Source organism: Schistocerca serialis, chromosome 2, assembly GCF_023864345.2.
Source record: "Schistocerca serialis cubense isolate TAMUIC-IGC-003099 chromosome 2, iqSchSeri2.2, whole genome shotgun sequence".
NCBI classification, from domain to species: Eukaryota; Metazoa; Arthropoda; class Insecta; order Orthoptera; family Acrididae; genus Schistocerca; species Schistocerca serialis.
Genome location: NC_064639.1, coordinates 402,095,789 through 402,121,552, shown reverse-complemented (window position 1 = coordinate 402,121,552; position 25,764 = coordinate 402,095,789). Strand labels below are relative to the sequence as shown.

The window sequence follows — 25,764 nt, the reverse complement described above, 5'->3', positions numbered from 1 at the left end:
TATCATGTGGTGGTGGTAAGCGGAACCACATCTCATGAAAAACAGATCACAAGAATTTTAGGTTTGATCAAGAATTTTAATTAGTTAATCAGAATTTATCGTAGTTTTGCCTGTAATTCAAACAACACTAATGACATATTAATTTAGATAGCAGCAATGGAGAGAGATACCTTTTCCTACATAACTTATGTGTCATTCAAGTGTGTATTGTGAGCAAACTACATCACCTAATTTTTACTGTAATAAACCTTTAAATCAGCTCTTCAGTACACTTCTGGTGACACATCTAGCTTTAAGATTGCATTTCTGTATCTGAAGTTTTAACTTGCACCCATGATCTCTCTAATCTGCTGAACAGCATAGATTCTCAGAAATTGGAGGGGCAGGAGAACTACCTTGTAAAAAGAGTGCCACCACCTTTAGTTTGGAGCAGTTGTCCAGGTGCAGATGAAGAGGCATGAGCCGTACTTCTCTGAGTAGGAGGCAGGGACAATTTGGCTGCACCTTTTCACGGACTTAAAAAGTTTTTTTTAGCGACAGCAAGAGTGAAAAGTTAGTATTGTTTCATCAGTGGAACTCATAATTTTCCAATGTGAGGTGGTCTGGACATAGAATAACACCACACCGGATAAAATTCTACCTAAATCAGCTGAATTAGGCTCTGAATATTTTTACTTCAGTTGGCACTTATAAAATTTTGTCGAGCATTTGACATACTCATATTTGTTACGAGCAGATCTAGTTTGCTTTTAGAATAATCTCGTCAGCAGTGGAACTCTAAATTTTGATTGTTCAGTGGGAACTCTATTGTACAACTGTTGACACTTAGGATAATTTCATCATGTGTTGAATGGACCTGTGTTTATCACGATTAGTGCGAATCTGGACACAGAACATTTTGGGACATTACATTCACGCACTTTAATTTTGCAGTGTTCATGGATTTATTTTAAAAATCTCTAGTGAATTTCAAACCACTATATGGGGGTCAAGTTATTTTTGATCTGTGTAGTAACAGTGGAAAGAATTCGCCAGTATACCATTTAATATGCACATCTGATGAATAAATTGTGTTTGGTATGGAACTTTAGACTCGTTGTTGGGTGTCATTATTTGCATGCTGCACCTACAAACCATTCTGATTTTCTGTATCCGGAAAATTAATTTGAAATTTATTTCTGAATAAATGACATGTACAGTCTCTAAAGCCTACAACAACGATATCAGGGAAAGACTATACGTAATTTTATTACTGTGCAGTCGTACTATTCACTGAAAGGAACGTTATTTGGTTGCAGATGTTGAACAGTGATGGACGGGTTTCTAACCTCTGCTTGTCTTTTGCGTAGACAGATGGTCAGTTATCGTAGGCAGATGCTTGAGTGAAGCATGCCACAAGGTATTCTGCAGTTACTGTAGGACTAAATTAATAATGCTATCTAAGAGGATACTGTTAATACTGGCTGCTATCTGGCAACCACAGATGTAATAAAACTTGGTTGATAGCAGCGAAGAGGAGGTATAGGCTCTTACAGTAGCAACATACCTTTCCCTAGATTCATTCTTCTAGTGTTTTACATGGTAGTGAAACCAGGCATTTTTAATGGGAATAACGGCATCCACTAATGGGTGGTACTTTTGTTGTTAGAGCTGTTGCTTGCAATCTTTGATTGCCTTAGCAATTTTTGTGTGTCCACTGTGGGATTGGTTCTGATGAGATCTTCTTGAAGAAGGTGGGTTGATTAATTCTGCTGCTTTTAGCACTGAAGTAGTAGCATCCTGTAGTGTGGCATCAATATTCCCCTGTAGAGTAGCACTGGATTTGTAGGGCAGTTTTCAAAGCATGCCAAGGGCAGCACTGAAAGCATGCCAATTGATTTTCTTGAAGGCTCATCATTGACTGTCACTAATGGGGGGAAAAAGGTATGTGGGGGTCATGACAATAAAAAAAACTGGTGGCTCTTGTATACGCCATTGTGTACCTTTCATTAGATCTGACTAAGAACGTGGGCTACACATGGACACTACTGCTGACGGTTAAGACATAAACTGACAATGTTTCAGTTTAAAATAATGAGAATATTGCAATTTTAGATTCTTGTAAAATTTAAAAGTTTTTCGAGCAGGAAATGATTCCATTATACAGGGTGTACATTAAGTCCAGGAATACTTTCAGTTATTTATTGCACAAGAACTAAACAGCGTACAGATGCCACACATATTTCATTTTGAAGAGAAACCCTGAAAGTTTTTTTTACAAACATTTGATATGTGAACAATGAGTGACCCGGCAGGCGTCAATACGGTAATTGAATTCTTGGCATACTCGTCCCAGCATGGCATCTTCGACTGTGGCAGTCGCGTCCCGCATTTTCTCCCGGAGCTCTGCTACATCATGTGGTAGAGGCGGTACATACACCAGATCTTTAATGTGTCCCCACAGAAAAAAGTTGCATGGAGCGAGATCTGGTGATCGGCGAGACCATTTCATGAAACAGCTCGCTCTGCACCTGTACTCACCATGTTTGCGACTAGCGCTGACTATCGGCAAATTATCAAACTACATTGTGGCGGTATACATGAAAAAAAAAAAAAAAAAAAAAAAAAAAAATCTTTCAGGATCTCTCTTCAAAATGATGTATGTATGATATCTGTACAATGTTTGGTTGTTGTGCAGTAAATAATTGAAAGTGTTCCCCGACAAAGTACACCCTGTATTGCCATGAACTACGGCACATGCAGTGTGGTGTAGTTGTTAGTGTCGCTGGCTGGCATGCTGTGGGCCGGTGGTTCTTACCCAACCACAAGTAGTTATCTGTTATTTTGTATTTATCACTTCTGGAAGGTTGTTGAAATATTTTATGTTTGAATATCTGGAATATCTATGTTGTTTAAATAATACCATTCTCGAATATATTCGATGTTTGTATAAATAACTTTACTCTTTGTCCAGAAGATCAGTTGTATTCTGGTCATGCACTGGTATCAGTAACAAACTTGCTTTCTGTTCTAAGTATTGTGAAGTACTTCACAACTGATCCTGCCTTCGGATTTGAACTGGATTGTGGTTTCGACATGACACTGTTTGGTGGAGATCAGGTAATTCAAAACATCTGCATCACTGTGGCTCCAATTAGGTAATGTAAAAGCCATTGCCTACATGGACATGAACGTCGGGCATCCATCAGTGTTTTCCAGAGATTGAGATGCCAACAAAATGGAGGAATGGATTCAACTGATTCACAAAATATAATGGGAGGGATGATATATCGTCTTTGTCAAACTTATACTTTTAGTTATTCAACACAGCCCAGCACTGGTTCGAGAACAACGAAGAGAAGCTCAACAACCAAGACCAAATTCCAGGCCAAGCTGAAGAAAACATTTAGTGATAACCAACAGCAAGTCCACTTAGCAGAACAATTTAAGAACAAGATTCAAAACTTTACAAACCTTTACATAACATACAGTAGGGAGGAAGTTACATTAAGCTCTGCCTCATACAATTTTAAAGCCACACAGTAAGCAGTTTTTAAAAACACAGTTGTCAATTTTATTTTTATAGATTAATTTTTATGAAACAACTGTATGCTATTTTTTAAGAAATGACCAAGTTCTATTTGTAGATCTGACTAAGTTTTAGTTGGCACCTCCAATTGCACATTATGCCACCTTAAAGATCACAGACTGTTATTTAAGATAGATTGGCTCACTAAACAGCACTAATTATGGTACATGTGTACTCGTGAATTGACAGGATATAGTGTATAAAGATTTTAAATGTGGTGTGTCTTCAATTTGTTTTACACAATGTAATATTGTATTTCTGGTATAAATATTACTTTTCATTTGTTCTGTTTATCTGGCTGAAATGGGTTAAGGTGCATATTTTTAAAAAATAAAAATATAAATAGTGATCGAGACAGACAGTTATATTCAACAGATATAATAATCACCGACCGTTACAATTATTTTATTGTCATTTTCAGAAAGAACCAAATTTTTTTTTTTTATAAAAGAAGCTCTCGTTGAAAAAATGATAAAGTTCAGAGGTGCACAGATTCCAATCATAAAGTACTCATCACAGAGACATCATGAAACAGCTTCGCCTAACAGCCATTTCCCACATATGGCATTATGAGTATCCTCACAATGCTCATTTCATTCTATGTAATGCATGGTTGTTTTGTAACAGAACACAAAACAAAATTTTTCATTGAATTCTGCATCATTACTGAGAATATTCCAATATACTTTCTTTTTAATTAATAATTGGATGATTGACAAAATTAATTTCAAAATTAACAACAACCTGACAGTGACGTAGAAATATCTACATTAGCATGCTCTTAGCAATGGCCATAGAATAATTCCCAAATGAAATGATTTTTCAACTTCAGATGCAACATTTATTTGTGATCCCTTCTTGACCACATGTTTGAATAGAGTGAAAACAAGGTTTCCTTTAAATTACACAATGGGTTTTTGTCTAAATTTTCATAGCCAAAGGAACAGTCGCAATGGACAAATGTGTTATCAAACTGACCAGCATGGTGTCTAGTTTTGCAAAAAAAAAAAAAAGGGTTTAATCACTTGAAAGTAATAAGGGTAATTAAGAAAAACTTAATTAGTGAATTGAGATAAAATTGAAATATTTCACGAGCAGCTGCTGCTCATGTCGAAAAGTTCATCTCTTAGAGGTCAAGCTATTTTGCGTGTAAAACATCGCATCTGTCTGCTACTGCAGAGTCTAAATGGCTCCCTTTGAATCAGGTATTAAATTCTGGATATTTCGAGAATAAAATATGATAGGAAAGCATATGAGGATGAAAAATATGATTTCCAGGGAAATAGACAAGAGAAACATCTGACACCCTTGGAATAAGGCTGAAAATCATGTGCAGCAAGTAATGTGCTGACTGAGAATTTAAAGTTCACGCACACACGTACATGTACACACATACACACACACAAACACTGTCTCGGGCTGCTAGGGCCAGAGACAGTGGTCACGTGTGTGTGTGTGTGTGTGTGTGTGTGTGTGTGTGTGTGTGTGTCAGAAGAATTGGTTGGTTGGTTTGGAGAAAGGGACCAAACAGCAAGGTCATTGGTCTCATTGGATTAGAGAAGCTGTCAACTTGGCTGTGACGCACATATTTCAAAGGTTACAATGTGGAGAGCACTGGTGGAGAAGTGACTTGCAATGAATGCAAGCAATGTTGCCTATGATTATGAATCTGGAGTTCAGTTCTATCTACAAATTATCCAGTGTGATACTGCTGTGCTGAACTTCCTCTAGATTGTATTGCTCAGTTTGATATTTTGCTATGTGTCTAAATTGTTGCAATAAGTAAGGTGTACAACATTTAAATAAAAAGTTAAATATTAATTTACAACCATTAGTTACCTACCTAAATGTGCTCAGCTTAGGATTCTCTACCTTCTGTATAATTTTGAACTTATAGGTTTTGAAGGCATTGTACAATCTTCGGAAAACAGCATTTAAAAAAAAAAAAAAAATTTCATCGTAAGAATTATTTTAACCATTAAAAAAGCATGCTGCAATCGTTGTCAATCTTCTGCCTTTCATGTTGTCCCCAATAAGTACTTACTGAGCAATATCAAGTTGCATTTAAGGCTCCCATTTCATTCTGATGACGACAAAATGCAAGCACACATTTATTCTTATTTATTCATTTCTGTTTTTCAGTTTTTTACATTGTGAGAGGGTGATTTGATTGTATGGACAAATGTGTCGAACACTGAATTTCATTCTATCCTACAAAAATATGTGATTTCCATCAGTTAGTCATTTCTCAATTTGAAAATATGTGACAATTTAATGTGCATTGTCCCGTGCACGTTCAACTCAGAGAGACTGCATGTCACAGTCACAGAAATTTTCAAATTAGGATTCAGGAACTAGGTCATACAGCCACCAGCAGCTTGTATGTTTTTCTCTGCAAAGTTAGCCTCAGTAGCAGCGCCTCTGTCAAAACTGGCTGAAGAGTTGGTGGTGGAAACTATCTACTGTCAAAAATTTAGTCCACATAAAAAATTGCAGTTCAAATGCTTTACTTGCAGTTGGATGCTGAATGAGCTACTATTCATGGCCAGTCCGAGACTCAACTAATTATGCACCAATGAACAAGTAACCACATACTGCACTCAGTGAATGTTGTCTGAATGCAGTAACTTAACCATAATGTAATCAATCACAACTGTTCCCTTGAGACAAGTAAATCATTAACACAGTTACTCTATAAGTCATTCCTTACACTGCCCTTCCAAGCAGATACACATATCACAATATGCAATAGGCACAGTATCAGTCTTGAAAAACAACACTCTTCATGACATAGTTCTAATGTCAGAGTTGGTGATAATCATTGCCGAAATTTGACACAGTCCATGAGAATAATTACACACCCACATTCCAATTAACTATCTAAAAAAAAGTCACTAAATTACTGAATGAACTACGGAATACAAAATTTAGATAGATGGTAGGAGATGACAATTTATGTTGGATTGGGGCTGGAACCCAGATCTCCTGCTTAACGCTAGCAGCTGCTTTAACCACCTCAGCCATCTACTCACACTTCCTGTCAGACCCGAATTCTCAACTTGTCACATGCTAGTAGCATCCACTGTCCATGCACGTACTTCCTCGCAGCAAGTCCTGTATTCCCTAAACAGGTTCAGACCCTGTTGTGCACCCGCAATGAAGTAATGAAGGCAGTCACACACACACACACACACACACACACACACACACACACACACACCGCACGCACTATGTTCGCTTTTTTGAAGAAGTCCTGAACCAGAATGGGGACCTGGATGAGGAGGAACAAGCCGAGGAGAAAAAATAGGAGGAACAGTAAATAGAAAAAGATCTTACATGGGGAGAAGTGGAAGAGGCATTGGGCAAGATGAAGGGACGGAAGTCACCAGGTCTGGATGAGCTGAGTGTAGAGATGGTGAGAACAGCAAGAGAGGTGGGGACACACTGGCTATATTGAGTAATGAAAATTGTGTGGAGACAGAAGATGATTCCAGAAGACTGAAAGAAGGGAATAATTGTCCTGATCTTTAAGAAGGGAAATAGAAAAAGAGTGCTAGAACTATCGGTGGATAACATTGATGAGTGATTGTGGAAAGATTCTTGAGAAATTTTTGGAAGCACGTATTCAGGCAAAATTGGAAGGAAGAATGAGAGGAGAGCAACACGGCTTCAGAACAGGAAGGTTCACGGTGGATCTAATTTTTGCTGGAAGACAACTGCAGGAACAGCACTATGAATAAGGAATATATCTACTAATAACCTTCCTGGACATTGGAAAAGCATATGATAGTGTATGTAGAAGCAAAGTGTGAAAAGCCCAGAGAACAGAGGAGTAGCAAAACAGATTATTTGGAGCATAAGGGAAATGTACCATGAAAGTGTGAGCTGTGTGAAAGTGGGAGGAGAGAGATCTGTGTGGACTGAACAGATGAATGGCTTGAGGGAAGGAAGTGCACTTTCACCGTTACTCTTCATTGCTGCTGTAGCCACCAGAAAGATCGCGGGAGGCGCACATTGGCACGGTGCGTCACGGACGGTAGTTGCTGCAAGTAGAGTCCCGTCCACCAGAGGGCACGTGAGAATTCGGACGTGACCTCTGCCGGCATAGCAACAACAACAACAGCAACAACAACAACAACAACAACAACTACTCCGGCAGCACGGGCCGGGCCCAGTCAGTTCACATCGGGCAGGTCTAGCAGACAGTTCCCAGTCTACACTAGGTGAAGTGCGACGGAAACGTGAATCGTGTTACTACACAATTTGGCGACGAGTAGGGTCGTTCTTTCGCGTGTTGCGTCGTTGTTCCGGTTTCGCAGCTTCTCCACGGCATGGAGGATTTGGTGCGGGTTTTGGTTGCGCAGCAGACGGAGCTCATGGCCACCATGAAACAAGTGCTTCCGGCGTTGCTCTCCACGCCGTCTGCTCCGGTGCAGTTCCCTCCTCCCTTTCCCCCATATGACGAGACGGCGGAGGATTGGGACGCATATGAACGTCGCCTTCGGCAGCATTTCCAGGCGTTTCATGTTGCCGATGCGGAGGTATGTCGTGCTCTCTTCTTGTCTTGGATATCTCCCTCGCTGTATCACGTTTTTCGGCAGCTAGCGCCGTTGCAGGAACCCTCGTCCTTGTCTTTTGACGCATTGTTCCTTGCTGTCTTCTTATTATCGCCGCCGCCCGCCTGTTGTGGCGGCTAGGGTCGAGTTCTATCAATGCAAGAAACAGCCCCATCAGTCTTACCGGGCGTGGGCAGCTACCCTGCACGGTCTTAGTCGCAAGTGTCATTTTGTCACGGAGCAGTCGCGAGAGTCGTATACCTACGTTATGGTACGCGACGTCATTGTTCGTTTGGCCCCTGATAGGGAGGTCCGGCAACGGGCCCTGCAGTTAGAAGACCCTCCCCTCAAGGAAGTCCTGTCCATTGCTCAATCGTATGAAGTCTCTCACGCAGCAGGTCAACAGCTGGAAGCGTGGTGTGACGTCGCAGAGGTTCAGGGCGGCGCGGCCGCGTCCACTGTGTCCGGGGTCGACGACGTGCGAGCGGTACAGTCCGGCCGTTACGGCCTCTCCCGCACGGCGCGTAAACAAAATTCCGGCCACCGGCCCCTGTTGCCGTCCTGTGCGTCGTGCTATATACATCATGATCGGTCAGAGTGCCCCCAGCGTTGGGCCGTTTGTCGCAAATGTAATTAAAAAGGTCACATTGCTAAAGTTTGCCGCTCAGCCTCAAAAGAATCGAAGGAAGCAGGTACAGCGGACATGGACGTTGACATTCAGGAAGTTTCATCGGGCCAGGCTCCCGACACATCGGCACGCAAACTCTTTATCGAGGTGTCGGTTCGATCGCGCCGGTTACAACTGCAAGTAGATACGGGCGCGGCAGTTTCGTTGTTGAATGCACAAACTTATTCCGACCTTGGATCGCCCCCGTTGGCGCCAGTTTACCGGCGTGTACGCGGTTATGGTAAACAGTTCATTCCCCTGTTGGGTCAATTCACTACCGACGTGACTTACAAATCAGTCACTCGGCCTATTACTTTTATTGTTGTCAGTGATGCGAGCTCCGCTAACCTTTTTGGCCTGGATGCCTTTCAAGCTTTCGGTTTTTCTATCGCTGACACCATACAGTTGGTCTCCGAAGGCGTTCCCTATCAATCATTGGAATCTTTGATCTCAGACTTTCCAGATATTTTTGAGGAGCGCCTGGGGCGTGTTTCAGATTTTGAAGCTGACTTAACGTTGAAGGCGTCGGCTCGCCCGCGTTTTCTACGCGCGAGGCAGATCCCCTTGGCTCTCCGCCCTCAGGTCAAGGAAGAGCTAGACCGCCTGACAGCCCTAGGGGTCGTTCTTCCCATTTCTTCCAGTGAGTGAGCTTCGCCCGTCGTTATTGTAAGGAAGCCCTCGGGAAAATTACGTCTTTGTGGCGATTTCAAGGCCACCATTAATTCACAATTGGTGGTGGACACCTATCCTTTGCCTCGTGCTGATGAATTGTTCTCCGCTGTGGCGGGAGGCCAATATTTTTCGAAAATCGATCTGTCGGAGGCTTATCATCAGATACCACTTGATGAGGACTCCAAACGGCTGGCGGTCGTCAACACTCCGTTTGGCCTTTACCAATACCAGCGGTTGGCCTTTGGAATATCCAGTGCCCCGGCGATATTCCAGCGTTATCTTGAGCATGTCACGTCGACAATCCCTCATTGTATTAATTACATGGATGACATAATTGTCACAGGCCGCAGCACGAAGGAACACTTGCACAACCTTCGCACCCTCTTTCTCAAATTCAGGTCTGTGGGGTTGCGTTGCAACCTGAATAAGTCAACCTTCTTCCAACCGTCCATTGAGTATGTGGGCTACACCATATCTCGGCACGGCATCCAGCCACTAGGAAGTTTGGTCCACGGTATCGTCAACCTTCCTCGGCCCGCTTCGCTGAAAGAGTTACAAGCTTTTTTAGGCAAGATAGCCTATTACCACCGGTTCATTCCCAGGGCTTCCACTATAGCCCACCCCCTGTACTGCCTTCTGCACAAGGGTGTTCCTTTTGAATGGTCGCCTGCATGCGAGCGAGCGTTCACGTCGTTGAAGGGCCTCCTCACGTCAGCCCCTTGTTTGGCTACTTTTGATCCCCATAAGCCGTTGGTCCTGGCTACAGATGCTTCGCAGTATGGGGTGGGGGCGGTCCTGGCCCATTGCAACGCAGATGGTTCTGAGCAACCACTGGCGTTTGCGTCTAAAACACTTAGTCCCGTGCAGGCCCATTACTCACAGGTGGAAAAGAAGGCTTTGGCCATTGTTTACGCTGTTACCAAGTTTCACCCTTTCTTGTATGGCACGAAGTTTCAGTTAATCACTGACCATAAGCCGTTAATATCGTTATTTGGCCCCGCCTCTCAGATTCCGGATAGGGCGGCCCACAGACTACAGTGCTGGGCCTTGTTCCTCTCTAAGTACCATTATGACATTCATTTTCGCCCTACAGGACAGCATGCCAATGCCGACGCTCTTTCCCGTCTTCCGGTGGGCCCGGATCCTACGTTCGATCGAGAGGAGATTATGTGTTTTCATTTGGATGTGGCGTCCCGCCAAGCGGTTGATGGCTTCCCGATCACTAGTTCTCGAGTCGCCAGGGAAACAGCAGCTGACCCGGTTCTCCGGCAAGTAGTTCGCCTCATTCAGCAGGGGTGGTCTTCCCGCCCTCCGGGCCGGGCCTCGGACCCTCTTCGTAATTATTTTCTTCTACGAGACCGCCTCTCGGTCTTGGAAAGAGTTCTCCTTCTGGCTACCGATGATACCGCTCCTCGCGTGGTTGTTCCTGCAGGTTTACGAAGGGAGGTCCTCACGTTATTACATGCGGGGCACTGGGGTGTTTCCCGTACTAAAACCTTGGCTCGCAGACATGTGTACTGGCCCGGTATTGACAGAGAAATTGAGCACTTGGTGGCCACCGTTCCCAGTGTGCGAGCCAACAAGCATCTCTCAGGGCAGCGTTCTCTTCATGGTCGCCGGCAACCCAAGCATGGGAACGTGTTCACATCGATTTTGCGGGCCCGTTTCTCAATGGCTTTTGGCTCATTGTCATTGATGCTTATTCCCGATTCCCATATGTGGTTCACTGCTCCTCAACCACTTCAGAAGTTGCAATCCAGGCACTAGCAAAAATCTTTTCTGTGGAAGGTCTGCCAATCACCCTTGTCTCGGACAATGGACCGCAGTTTATTTCGCAGACCTTCCAGGATTTTTGTAGGCGCTTCGGTATTCGGCACGTTTGCTCTCCCCCCTTCCATCCACAGTCGAATGGGGAAGCCGAGCGCATGGTGCGCACATTTAAGACGCAGATGAAAAAGTATGTGCACGAATTTCCTGCGGAGGAAGCATTGACGTTTTTCTTGACGGCATACCGGACCACACCAATGGGAGAACGCAGCCCCGCAGAGCTCCTCCATGGGCGTCAACCTCGGACTCTGCTGCACCTCCTCCGGCCTGGTCCTCGCCAGTCTTCACAAAACGGAGTGCCTGGCTTTCCACTGGGTACAACAGTCTGGGCCCGTGGGTTTGGTCGCAATCCACATTGGATACCAGCGGTGGTCCTGCGCCGACATGGCCGCCGGCTCTATACCTTGCAGGCGGGGGACCGGGTGGTATGTCGTCACCAAAATCAGCTACGTCCACGTTCGGGCACCCACCCTCCGACCTCTCGGACACCGGCTTCCCCACTGCCGGCACCTGTGTTGGTTTCACAGGGGACGTTACCTCCTCTCCCCGCTGTGACTCTGCCGCACTGCGATGGTTCTCAGCCTTGGCAGCCTCCAGTAGCTCCAGCACCGGCATCACCATCGTTCGAGATGCCACAGCGAGAGCCGGCCCCCCTAACAAGCCCGGTTTCTCAGGAGGCTGGTTCACCTGGGGTCATCCCTTCCCCTTCGTCCCCGCCACTGGGTCTTGACCCTCCCGAGGTGGAACAGGACCCGGCGTTCGACAGCTTGTCGCCCGTTCTGTCCCGGGCTCCGGTTGTGGGACGACGGGGGCCTCTTCGTGTGGGTCACTTCCAGCCGTATTCGAACGTTCCGGCTCGAGGGCTGGCAGATCCCCTCGACTCCGGCCATCCAATGGATGTGGAGGTCATCGCTCCGGCCCGACGCTCCACCTTCCGATGCAGTGGATCACAGTGGCTGCACCCCCCGAAGGAGGAGGAGTGCTGTAGCCACCAGAAAGATCGCGGGAGGCGCACATTGGCACGCTGCGTCACGGACGGTAGTTGCTGCAAGTAGAGTCCCGTCCACCAGAGGGCAGGCAAGAATTCGGACGTGACCTCTGCCGGCATAACAACAACAACAACAACAACTACTACTACTCCGGCAGCACGGGCCGGGCCCAGTCAGTTCACATCGGGCAGGTCTAGCAGACAGTTCCCGGTCTACACTAGGTGAAATGCGATGGAAACGTGAATCGTGTTACTACAATTGCAGTGATGGATGATATAATGAGTACAGCAGCACAAGTAATTGGTGACAGGAAGATTAAAGTTATGGTGTTTGTAGATGATCTGATAACTTGAGGGAATAAGGTGGAGGAAGTACAAGAGCAGTTGGATGTATGGGAATGAACAGTACAAGAATATGGGATGAAATTCACTATAAGTAAGTGTGAGATGATTATCACAACAAGAAAGAAGGAGAGAGGAACAACTGGAATAACAATTGGTAAGGAACAATTGAGGAGAGTGGAGAGTTTCAAGTACCTAGGAAGCCTGATACAGGAGGATGGAAAAAACGACAGAGAAATAAACGAGCGAGGGAGAAAAGCATTAGCATTTTGGAAGAGTGTCAGAAGCCTGATATGGAGCAAGGATGTATCCCAAATCAGTAAAAAGGTTATATACCAGTCATACTATGTCCCAATCCAGACATATGCATCAGAAACCTAGATTACGAAAGAAAGAGAAAAAGGCAAAGTACAAGCTAGTGAGATGAAATTCTTGAGAAACAGAATTGGAGTGACAAAGATAGACAGGTTAAGAAATGAGAGGATCGAAGAGTTAATGAAGGTGGAACCATTACAGGAGGAGATAAAAATATCAAGGCTGACAAGGGGATCCTCCATACTGTAAATCACGGATTTCGATGTGCTTCAAATATGTTGTAGAGCACTTGCCCTGAGTACCTGGCTATCCGGTTTTTTAGTGACGGGCCTTGGTTTTTGAGAAAATCGATTTTTAAGTTCATTGCACACCTTGTATATCCGTAACATTACATATATTTCAAGCAAGCAAGCATAGCGCAGCGATAAAGGTTTACGGCTACTGTGCTGGAGGTACTGGGTTTGAATCCTGCTTGTGTACCTTTTATTCAAAATCGACGAATTTTTCAATTTTATTTCAAAGAATACCAACAAACAGTGTAAGGTGTGCGAAATTATAAAGATATATTCAGTTATTAATTTTTTCAAATATTCATTTTGTTTGTGGTTCGCATCATATTCTCCCAATTCATCTACTTCGGTGAAATCTATCAATTCATCATTAATAATGGTATGTCTTTTGACCAAGAGATCCTGTATTGCGTTACATATCTCATCGCCAATTGCAACGGAACTGGCAGAGATCAAGCTAGGCGGTGTATACGTTAAGAGATTCAAATTGCGGAATAGATTTTTGGCGTATTTAATGGCATTTGTGATTACGCCTTTTGATTCTTCGATCAACTCCTCTACACCATATCAGTAATTTGAACCCAACAATTACGTTTGTTATTGTCGCTGTTGCATTTCGAAATCTTTCCTGTCGTCTTTTTCTCTTTATTTTCTCTTTCTGTTTTTACCAGTAGTCTCACTTTGTATTCATCTTCCCCTTTTTACCGTAATCTACTATACAATTTTATCCCGCCTATATATACTCAATAATACGTAACCCACTTCCAAACCATAAACCGAAAAATTTTATTTTCCACTTTCAACACTACCGCTGCTATAAAAGCCACCGTTTCTAGTTCAATAACAGCTGCTTTCACGTATTAAACAACCATTTCGGCTAGTTCTAATAACTTTCACTTTATTTCCACTTCTGTTTTTCGCACATCACTGATCATTTTAGCCGCTCCCCACAGGTTTTAACGTCATTATTTCTTCGCCAGACAATTGTTAGCCCCATTTTCGTAATCTTTCACCACAACACCACTCCTTTTAATACATTTTTTCAAAATTTTCCCAAATTTCTCCGTCCTTTAACGTGTTTTAGTGGCAACACAACCACCTAACCTTTATGCACATCGCTGTCTACCAACCCAAGTTCACCACAGGATCAACTTAACCAACACTTTTTCGCCTTTTTTCATACAAGATCTCCAGTTGCTTTCTAGTTCACCTTTATCTCTCCCCATATATTTTTATCTTTCATTTTCATTTCAACCTCATGTTAAACTTTCCACCTTCTAATACCATGTCACCCTCACAACACCCCCACAACGACCCCATTAAGTTTTATTTACATTCCCTCCGCAAACATGCCTTCACCCTAGCCAGATTACGCTCGCATATTTTATTTTTTCAGGCTTGTCTGACATTTGGCATAACCCCCAAAGGCCTCACACTTAAAGTTCCCATCTCTGGCTGCAACCCTTCTTTCCATCAGTCCCTATACCAGTTCCAAACTGAACAATCCATTGCCCTCACCCACCTAATCCTTCACCTACACAGGTCTTTAAATATGTCTGTATATGTGTGGATGGATATGTGTGTGCGTGCGAGTGTATACCCGTCCTTTTTTCCCCCCTAAGGTAAGTCTTTCCGCTCCCGGGATTGGAATGACTCCTTACCCTCTCCCTTAAAACCCACATCCTTTCGTCTTTCCCTCTCCTTCCCTCTTTCCTGATGAGGCAACCGTTTGTTGCGAAAGCTTGAATTTTGTGTGTATGTTTGTGTTCGTTTGTGTGTCTGTCGACCTGCCAGCACTTTCATTTGGTAAGTCAAATCATCTTTGTTTTTTTTTTATATATATATATATATATATATATATATATATATATATATATATATATATGTGTGTGTGTGTGTGTGTGTGTGTTCTTTTCTAAGTTTACAATAATTGAAACTGAATACTTATTTATTCCAGATTTTTCAGAAATTACAAGCAAAAATTTAGATTTCTGAATACCTGAACAGAGGATGGAGATTTGTTTAAACATGAACTTTCAGACACAGTGACAATTTCTATTTAGTTATATTGGGTTATTTGCACAAATATGCCATTCCATTTCAGTAACACTGTTTTACCCAAGGATATTAATTATTTTGGAATTAAATGGGTGCAGGTTTTGCTAATATATATTGAGCACTTGTTGTATGAATACTTTATTTATTTCTACAGCTTTTTCCTCTGCTGTATCAGGAAGTCAGTAACTGTGTACACATTTATTTATAAACAAAGCTTGAAATTGCTGATATTTTTAACTGATGTGGTCTTTAGCCAAACTAACTGATTTAGAATAACTAATAGAATGAACCATATAACAAATTTGAATTGAATTAGGCTTGATTCTGGAACTCCAGTTTTAATGTCCCTAGGACATATTATGTCCATGGTCCTATCTAAGATGTAATAAACTTGGAAAAAAAAAAATATATTTATTTTTATTTTTGGAAGGAAGAAAACATAGCAGATGAGTATAGCTGCCCATCTCGCTACATCTCATTTCCATTCTTTTTCTTTTCTTTCTACCTTGGGTACCCACAACAAAGATCACGAACAATACACAGAGACACCCACACCTGATGCTATATTCAAAGCAGTGAGGTATGATGAGCCACGGCAGCGCATTTGACCAATTCATCAGTATTTCCACATATCTCCATGGCTCAGAGTAGCTATTAGCTTCTTTTACAGTATCACTTAAGGAAAAGGTAAAGCAATTTTTGGTAGGGCTGTAGGTTAATAATAAATCTGCTAAATATATAACAAAAGAAATCAAAAATATTTAAACCAAACTTACTCCCTTTTTGAAGCAGAAGAAATTAAATACATGCTAGAAATGAAATGATGGAGTAATACTTTGGACTACATTTGGAAATGTGTACCAAAATGTTGTGCAAGAAAAATCTCTCAGAACAACATAGCGGCTACTCCCGATCAGGAAACAATTTTTTTCCCCATTCACTGATGAACGTATTAACATCAGACACAGCTAAAAATCTATAATACTTACATGTTCTCAATCTAGTGTTGCAGACATTCATCACTATGTATCAATACAGCAGTTTACACAAAGACATAGATGAAGTTTACGTGAATGTAGTTGGGCACAACAACTAGGTATAAATTTTGTTTCCTATGTTGAAGTCTTAACAAATCTTCTACCACAGTTATTTTAATTTTATTAGTACTTAATATTCAGTTATATGAGTATGGTGATGAGCATAGTGTCTCACGGGCAAATCTTGTATGTTCTGTACATTTTCTTGAGAAATCCTATACAAGTATCCTGACATGGATGCTGAACAAATACAAAATAAAACAAATTTAGTATCTTCTATCAAACATCAGAAGTTTTATTAATAAATATGATAAACTTCTCACATCCATGCAGCAAAATGAAATGTAGGTGGATTGTCATTAGATGTGTTGGGCATATCAGAACATTACAAGGAAACCACTGAAACTAGATAGATTCATTTTGATGAATACAGGCTAATATAGTACTACAATAGAGTCAGTAGGAATCCAAAAGGAGTGGATATGAATGGAAAAAATGCAGTAAAAACCAGGCCCTTTAGGCTAATAAATTTTGTGTTTAACAACTACGAGTGCTCTACCAAGAGTGGTTCAGGAAACAAACAAGCTTCTGCCACCAGTAGGAACTATCTCACACTCCACAAAGCAGCTGGAGACAGTTTAATATGGTTTTACAGATGTAACTGAAGGAACATTGTTTGTGGAGACTTTAATGTTGATTTAATGCCAGGTAGTACTATCTAGTGTTTTGGACGTCCAGATTTGCATTATCTGGCACAATAGACATAGTACAACTCCCAATGACAATTTGTTTCATGGCTCCTACTACCTTCTGTGAGTTGGATACAAAATTAATAGTGAATGGTTTCTTTCTAGTTATTTTTGTTCCAAGAACTACAAAATTCACACCACAGCAGCATGGGCTCGGCGCCAAAAACTGTTACATCTGATATTATGACAACTAGAATTACTGCTAAAATAACTGCGGATGTAATAATAGATATACCTCAACTGGTCCAAACATTCAGCTGTTTCTTCTATTTTAAGACAGTTCTTTCTTTGTTGTTTTGTTGGGTACAGGTGAATCAATGGAACTCTGTGATACAGTGGCAAATGGATATCGTCTTGAACAGCATTCACCTCAATTACAGCTGAAAGTTCTGTGCAGTCAACTCCCAATACCTGAGTAACAGAATTTATTATTAACATTTAATTGAAAGGTAAAAGATGAAGAAACACACCAGAAGTAAACAAATCAACTGGTCACAGACACATTTAGATATCATACTTGTAATTATACTGAAATTAAAATTATTCACTCTGATTAACTTGTGCACAACGTTTTAGTAGTAATCTCTGTCTTGCAAATTACCCTGTCTTCCACCTTCACAGCCCCAGGTCTTCAAATCTCATCCGATGCAGTCCCCAGAAATCAGTCTTTCCTTCTCAAATCCTTTTCCTTCACCCTTCTTCCTTCCCCTTCAACCCTTCTGCCTGAAGGAGGAGCCACTGGCTTCGAAAGCTTCCCAATCACAATAGTCTTTTATGTTTGTGTTCTGCTGCAGCTTGGTGAGTAAATTTTTTTATCTATCCAAATAATGTTATCGTAATTATATTGTTACCACATGATTACACATCATGTTTGCTCTCACTTAATATATTCCAGTGGAGAAGTATCGACTCAGTTTATGTATGAATGATTTATTCATTAGTTTTAAGTTTCCAGTTTTCATGTGACACATATATGGACGGATGATGGACGTCTTTGAGGTGGGATGGCGATCACAGTATTACAAGTTGCAGTACCTGAGTTAGCCTTGTATAACCTCCATGAGTTGGTGTCCCAGTATGGAGTAGCGCGGCACACCACTGTGTAAATGCATGCGCCGTAACTATGTTGAGGGACGACACAACGGAATATAAGATGTCGTAGGAATTATGAAAAATGTCATTCGCCTAATGTAGGTTTCTAATGTCCAATCTCAAACTGTACATTAAACCAACATTCTCTGTTAATCAATGCTGTAATACAAAAAGTGATTGTACATTGGTATACACTATACGGTGTTGCTGAAAGAAGAAACACTTCATATTCATTTTGAGTTGAAAATTGGCAAAGATTATCAGTTTCAGCACTAGTACAACTGTAGCTAAAACAATCAAGTTGCATGCGAAGAAAATTTATTTACATTTGAAGCAGGTAAATACTGCAAGTTTCCCTTTCTTCAATCTATCTTCTAAAATTAGTTGTAGGTTCAGTATTGCCTCAGTCGTTCTTACATTTCTTCGGAACACAGTCAGATCACCCCCAGGTTGGATTATATCAGTCAAATTGTTCTTCTGCAGGTAACTGGTGTCCGTATTTTGCAGCCATTACATCTCACAGTGACACTCCATTAATACACCTTTCATCACCTGGCTTCATAGGTATTGTATTATTACATTTTTTTAAATGTCTGGTGGCATTTTTGGTGTATCATATATCCCACACACCGGGTAGAACAGTTCTATTATGGTCGGTTCTTCCAAAGATCTTAACAATTCTCACAGAATGTTGAGTACATCACTTGCATTGTTTCAACAAAGGTCTTTCAGTGCTCTGATAAATTCCTGCAGTATTGCGTCAGTCCATCTCATTTTCATATGCCACTTGCATTTCCTTTCCATAATATTACCTTCAAGTTTCTTTCCTTTATAAAGCCATTCTATATATACTGATCTGCCAGAACATTATGACCACCTACCAGTGGGTCAGTGTGTCCATCCTTGGCACGGATAACAGCAGTGATGTGTCGTGGTATAGAAGCAGTGAGGCCTTGGTAGTTTGACGGGTGGAGTTGGTACCACCCTTGTCCACACAAGTCATGTAATACCCGTAAATTCTGGGGACGGGGCTGATGAGCTCTGACGCCACATTCGATCACATCCCAGATGTGATCGACTGGGTTCAGAACTGTCAAGTTGGGGGGCCAGCACATCAACTGGAGCTTGTCACTGTGTTCCATCACACTTATGGCCTTGTGACACAGTGCATTATCTTGCTGAGAAAGGCCACTGCCATCCAGAAACATGATTGTCACTAAGGGGTGCACGAGGCCTGCAACCAGTATATGATACTCCTGGCCATCATGATGCCTTGCATGAGCTCCACTGGACCCATGGATGCCCACATGAATATTCCTCAGAGCATAATGGAGCCACTGCCAGCATGTCTCTGTCCTGAAGTATACTTGTAAAGGAGCTGTTCCCATTGTAGACGATGGATTTGCATGCTGCCATTGGCAAAATGAGGAAGGTATCAGGAGTCATCAGATCATGTAATAATCTACCACTGCACCAACAGCGCCTATGGTCATGTGTCCATTTCAGTTGTAGTTGCCGATGTCATGTTGTTAACAATGGCACATGCACGGGTGTTAACATTGGTACACGTATGGGTCGTCTGCTACAGAGGCCCTTGTTAGGAGTGTTCAATGCACTGTGTTTTCAGACACATTTGCACTCAGCACAACATTTTAGTCTGATGTTAGTTCCGCCACAATTCTCCGCCTGTCCTGTTTTACCATTCTGCCCAGCCTACAAGGTCTGACATCTGTAATGGAGGATGGTCACCCAATGCCACGATGTCTAGATGTGGTCTCACCTTGGTTTCACCATGTACTGAAGACATTCACCACAACACTCCTCTACCATCTGACAAGTTGAGCAAATTTCCGAAATGCTCATGCTGAGCCTTCAGGCCATCACAATCTATCCCAGTCAAACTTAGATAGATCGCATGCCTTCCCCATTCTACACATGGACAGCATGTTCACTGATGTTACATACAACATGCATGTGGCTGACTAATACAGTCATTCTTCACCAGGTGATATTGCTGTCACCTGGACAGGTTTATTTTGGTAGTATATCGGTGGTCATAATGTTCTGGCTGATCCGGGTATCTAGCTGACAGAACGGTTTGATTCCTCCACCTATAAGCTTTGCCATAGTGATCCCATCCCAGAAAACCAACATACCCTCCAATCCCTTCTGTAATCCTTAGGAATTACTCCTCTGAATTCATCCCTCGCCTCACCTTAACAACATCCCACACACCCACCGTCTACACACTGCCAAAAATTTACAAACCCAACAAACCTGAGCCACCACTTAGCTGGTTATTGTACTCCTACTGACTGAACTTCCGCCCTTGTTGACCAACACCTACAACCAACTGCCCAAAATAATAACCTATTTCCTTCAATCGACCCTATCCCTACTTGTCACTGTTGATGCCACCTCCTTATTCACCAACATCCTTCATGTACATGGCCTTGCTGCTATCGAACTCTACGTCTCCCAATGTGCTGAGTGCTATTGAAAAGGGATTTCAGATCGATTCCATATTCCTGGTTTTCCGGAAGGCTTTTGACATTGTACCACACAAGCGACTCTTAGTAAAATTTGAGTGCTTATGGAATATCGTCTCAGTTATGTGACTGGATTTGCGATTTCCTGTCAGAGAGGTCACAGTTCATAGTAAGTGAGGGAAAGTCATCGAGTAAAACAGAAGTGATTTCAGTTGTTCCCCAAGGCAGTGTTATAGGCCCTTTGCTGTTACTTATCTATATAAACGATTTGGGAGACAATCTGAGCAGCCATCTTCAGTTGTTTGCAGATGGCGCTGTCGTTTATCGACTAATAAAGTCATCAGAAGATCAAAACTAACTGCAAAACGATTTAGAAAAAAATATCTGAATGGTGCGAAAAGTGGCAGTTGGTCCTAAATAACGAAAAGTGTGAGGTCATCCACATGAGTGCTAAAAGGAACTTGTTAAACTTTGGTTACACGATAAATCAGTCTAATCTAAAAGCTGTAAATTCAACTAAATACCTAGGTATTACAATTACAAACAACTTAAATTGGAAAGAACACATAGAAAATGTTGTGGGGAAGGCTAAGCAAAGGCTGTGTTTTATTGGCAGGACACTTAGAAAATGTAACAGACCCACGAAAGAGACTACTTACACTACGCTTGTCCGTCCTCTTTTAGAATACTGCTGCGTGGTGTCGGATCATTACCAGGTAGGACTGATGGAGTACATCGAAAAAGTTCAAAGAAAGGCAGCATGTTTTGTATTATTGCGAAATATGGGAGAGAGTGTCACAGAAATGATACAGGATTTGGGCTGTCAATCATTAAAAGAAAGGCATTTTTTGTTGCGACGGATTCTTCTCACAAAATTCCAATCACCAACTTTCTCCTCCGAATGCGAAAATATTTTGTCGACACCGACCTACATAGGGCGGAACAATCACCACAATAAAATAAGGGAAATCAGAGCTCATACGGGAAGATATAGGTGTTCATTCTTTCCGCGCACTATACGAGACTGGAATAATAGAAAATTGTGAAGGTGGTTCGATGAACCCTCTGCTAGGCACTTAAATATGATTTGCAGAGTATCCGTGTAGATGTAGATGTCCTGAAGTTTCTAAACCCAATACCTCATCCCTCATAAACATTACCAACTATATCGTCACACACAACTACTTCTCCTTTGAGGAGCAGGTATATAAACAAACCTGTGGCACGGCTTAGCACCCTCCTATGACAATCTTTTTATGAGTCATCTAGAGAAAACGTTCCTGGTCTTCCAAAACCCCAAACCCTTTATCTGGTTCAGGTTCCACCATCTCCAAGAATCAGTTACGTGGGAGCACTCCCCTCGTCACCCAATACCACCACAACTGGAAAAAATAACCATATCCTTAGCCAGGGCTTTGATTGTCTATAATCGTGCCTAAATCTTGGGACATCCTAAGCAAGCTCCCTCTCACCAATGGTAAAGTGGTAATCCATAGTCCACCCAACCTACACAACATACTCCTATTCCCAAATCCTTGCCACAGGGGTCCTAGTCCTGTGGAAGATCCAGATGCAAAACTTGTCAAATTCCTGTCATAGGCTTATGCTATCCCATCAGAGGCAGGGCTAACTATGCAAGCAGCCCTGTCATATACAAACCCGGCTGCAATTGCTGCACACCAGTTTATGTCTGCATGATAACCAACCAAGTACCTGCCATAGTGAATGGTCACTCCTAAAATAAGGCCAAAAATATAATTGCTCTCCCTCTGGCACAACATACTTGTGTTCAATGGCTGTTTCACAGCCTGTGGCATGCGGATATTCCACTCTAGCACCAGCTTTTCTTAACTATGCAGACAGTAGTTAGCCTTCCAACAACTCTTTCCCTCTCACACCCTCTATCCATTAGTTTCCCCTTCCTTTGTACTGTCACCCCTTCTCAATCCACACCTCAATGTCACTGTCATCATATGACAATTCATCAGCACTGTTATCTGTGTACCACATGCCTAGCCTGCTCTCCTGCTACCCCTTCTTACTGTGTAACTAGCCAGCAAACCTGCTGCCTCCCTCCAAGCTACCCATCCCCAAACACTCTTCCTGGTTCTTGCCTCTCTTCCCCTCTACCCACCCCATCTGATACAAGCCTCACCCCACTGTATATCAAAAACGAGCTCTGTATACTCACTTTAAATTTGCCAGTTGGTCCTACAATGTCATCTTGGAAGTCACTGTTCCTGTATAATACAAAATTCACTACTGCCCATTTAAAACAGTAAACTCATTGCTCAAGTCTTGTCAGGTACAAGCGAACTCTAGCAGCATAGAAAGGAGAGAGTGTACACCAGTTAGTAACTGAACACTCATGGTATTACTATTACATTAGCAACCGTTGGGCATTATGATCATTATATACCAATACAATGAGTGACTGGTTTGCAGTGAATACAGGGCTAGCCTAAATGATTCATCAGTTTTCAAAGCACTGTTAATTGACAAATATACAATGTACAAAGACATTTTATACATGTAAACACTCACCAAGTTTAAAAAGCCCACCTCATGGCTCATGTGCACCCTAGATGGCAAGTCTGTGACAGCACTCTTACAAGATAGTGGCATTGCAGGAGAAGAGTTTTTGTGTCTCAGAATATGCAGAGAGTTCATCAGTTACAAGCATTCAGCGTGCACTCTAACGCAAATACATAAAGCTGCACCTGGCCACCACAACATTTTGCGTCGATTTCACCAGTTTCATGACAATGGTTGTCTGTATAAAGGGAAAAGCACAGAACAACTGCATGTCTCGGAGGAAATCATGGAGCATGTGAGACAGGGCTTGTGCACAGCTCGCAACAACCAACAATTCTTGCAAGCCGTGAATTCGGCATTCTGGAGCAAACAATGTGCAATGTTTTGCAGTGGCATTTGCATTTCAAACCCTACTGTTTGCAACTGTCGCAGCACACGACTCCCGTTGATTATGCCTACCAATTCGAGTTTTGTAACCAAAATGCAGCAAGCTGCGGAAGATGATGACAACTTTGAGGGGAACATCGGTATTCAGTGACGAGATAGCTTTTAATCTGTAGGGAAATGTCAATCGTCACAATGTGAGAGTGTGGGGGTACCGAATTACTGTATGTCTATGTGGAGTTGGAAAGAGTTTCAGAAAAGGTGAATGTTTTCTGGGTCATAGCCAAGATAATGGTGTATGGCCCTTTTTCTTCACTGAACAGTTGGTGACAGGTTCTGTGTACCTGTATGCGTTGCAGTTGTGGTTATGGCCACAACTGACTGTTGACTACTCGACTTTCTCATTTCAGTAGGATGGGGTTCCACCTCACTGCAGCACAACTGTCCATGCCTTTCTCAACAGAAAACTGCCACATCCCTGGATAGGGCGCACTGGTCAAGATGATATTCCTCTGATACCCTGAATCCCCCCCACTAGCCACCTAGGTAACCACATCTCACACCATGTGATTTCTTTCTGTGGGGTTATGTTAAGGATAACCTCTTTGTACAGGTAACTCCATGTTTCTTGGTTTTGTTTTGCTTTAGGATCCAAAAGACAACTGGGGTCATATGCGCCTAAGCCAAAACTATAGAACACGAAGAGAGAGAGAGAGGAGTTAAAAAATGACTATATGTCAGTCCCAATTGACACAATAGAAGACAGCTAAAATCTGCCACATGAAAAAAGAGCTAGAAATGGCACCATACAGAAACGGAGGTCCAAAACTGCTTTGACGGATAAGAAGTAAAACACGTTCAACAGAGCCTGCGTGTTATCTGCCAAAACTGCCGATAACTGAGACGGCAAACCCAAGCGGGAACATAAACAGTTAAAAAATGGGCATTCCTTCAGGAAATGGCAGACAGTTAAAACTTGGGCGCAATGTGTACAACATGGTGGGGTATGCCATTTATCAAATGACAATGGCTAAAAAGGCAGTGCCCAATGCACAGACTAGATAAAATGACCTCTTCCCAGCAGGAGGGCCGAAGGGAGGTCGTCCAAGCCGCTGGGAGAGCCTTAATAAGCTGGAGCTTATTCCTATGAAGGAAGGACCATTGGCGATGCCAAAGGGACACCACCTCCTGACAGACAGCAACACAGAAATCATCAGAGGGAATGTAGGAACTGACAGGCTGAGGTACGAGGACTGCAGCCTTGTCACCAGCCTCATTTCCTGGCAGACCGACATGCTCAGGAACCCACAGAAACACCACACTGGCCCCACCAAGAGTGAGTAAGTGGCAGTTTTCCTGGACCCGCTGCACTACGGGAGGGGCGGTGTGCAGCGCACATAGACTCTAAAGGGCACTGAGTGAGTCTGAGCAGAGAACACAATTGAAAAGGCTGCATCGCCGGATGTACACCGTAGCCTGACACGGGGTGAAGAGCTTGGCTGTAAATACTGAGCAGTGTGCTGGAAGCCGATATCGAAAGACATGGGCCCTAATGTCGAAGGCACACCTGACCCCATGGTCAGTCCAAGAGCCATCAGTGTATACAAACGTACTATCGTGAAGTTCCATGCGAAGGTCGTGAAACTAAAGGCGATAGACTGAGGCTGGAGTAGTGTCCTTAGGAAGCGAATGAAGGTCAAGGTTAACATGGGCTGCTTCAGGAAACCAAGGTGGTGAGGGATTCACACTCATCGAAAAAGTTGCAGGTAGTGTGAAGTTAAGTCGCCGTGGCAAGTGCCAAAAGTGGACTCCGTGAGGTAACAGAGAAGAGGGATGCGTCCCGTACTGGCGATCAAAGGAATCGTCAAAGAAGGTGCCACAGGATGGATGGCCACGCAAGGCAGACAAACGGCGTGCATACCTGCTGAGGAGAAAGTCACGGCAGTAGGACAATGGCAGTTCAGCAGCTTCAACACACAGACTCACAACCGGGCTAGTGTAAAAGGTGCCCGTGGTCAAACGGATGCCACAATGATGGATAGTGTTGAGACGGTGTAAGAGGGATGGGTGTGCAAAGGCATAAACAAACCACGCATAGATGAGTTTCGAACGAACAATGGACCGGTACAAATGGAGGAGGGTGGTTTGATCAGCATCCCAGGAAGTTCCATTGAGGACACTGACGAACCGCGTAA

The 25,764-nt window shown here is 42.8% G+C and overlaps 1 protein-coding gene across 1 annotated transcript in view; it reads right to left on the bottom strand.

Moving 5' to 3' along the window:
* LOC126457239 (protein nessun dorma-like) overlaps positions 1–25,764 on the bottom strand; it is a 179,987-nt gene that overhangs the window by 132,262 nt on the left and 21,961 nt on the right. Inside the window, exon 2 of the mRNA XM_050093383.1 lies at positions 17,305–17,480. Within this exon, the coding sequence (XP_049949340.1) occupies positions 17,305–17,480 (176 nt within the window). The remainder of the gene's footprint in view (positions 1–17,304; positions 17,481–25,764) is intronic.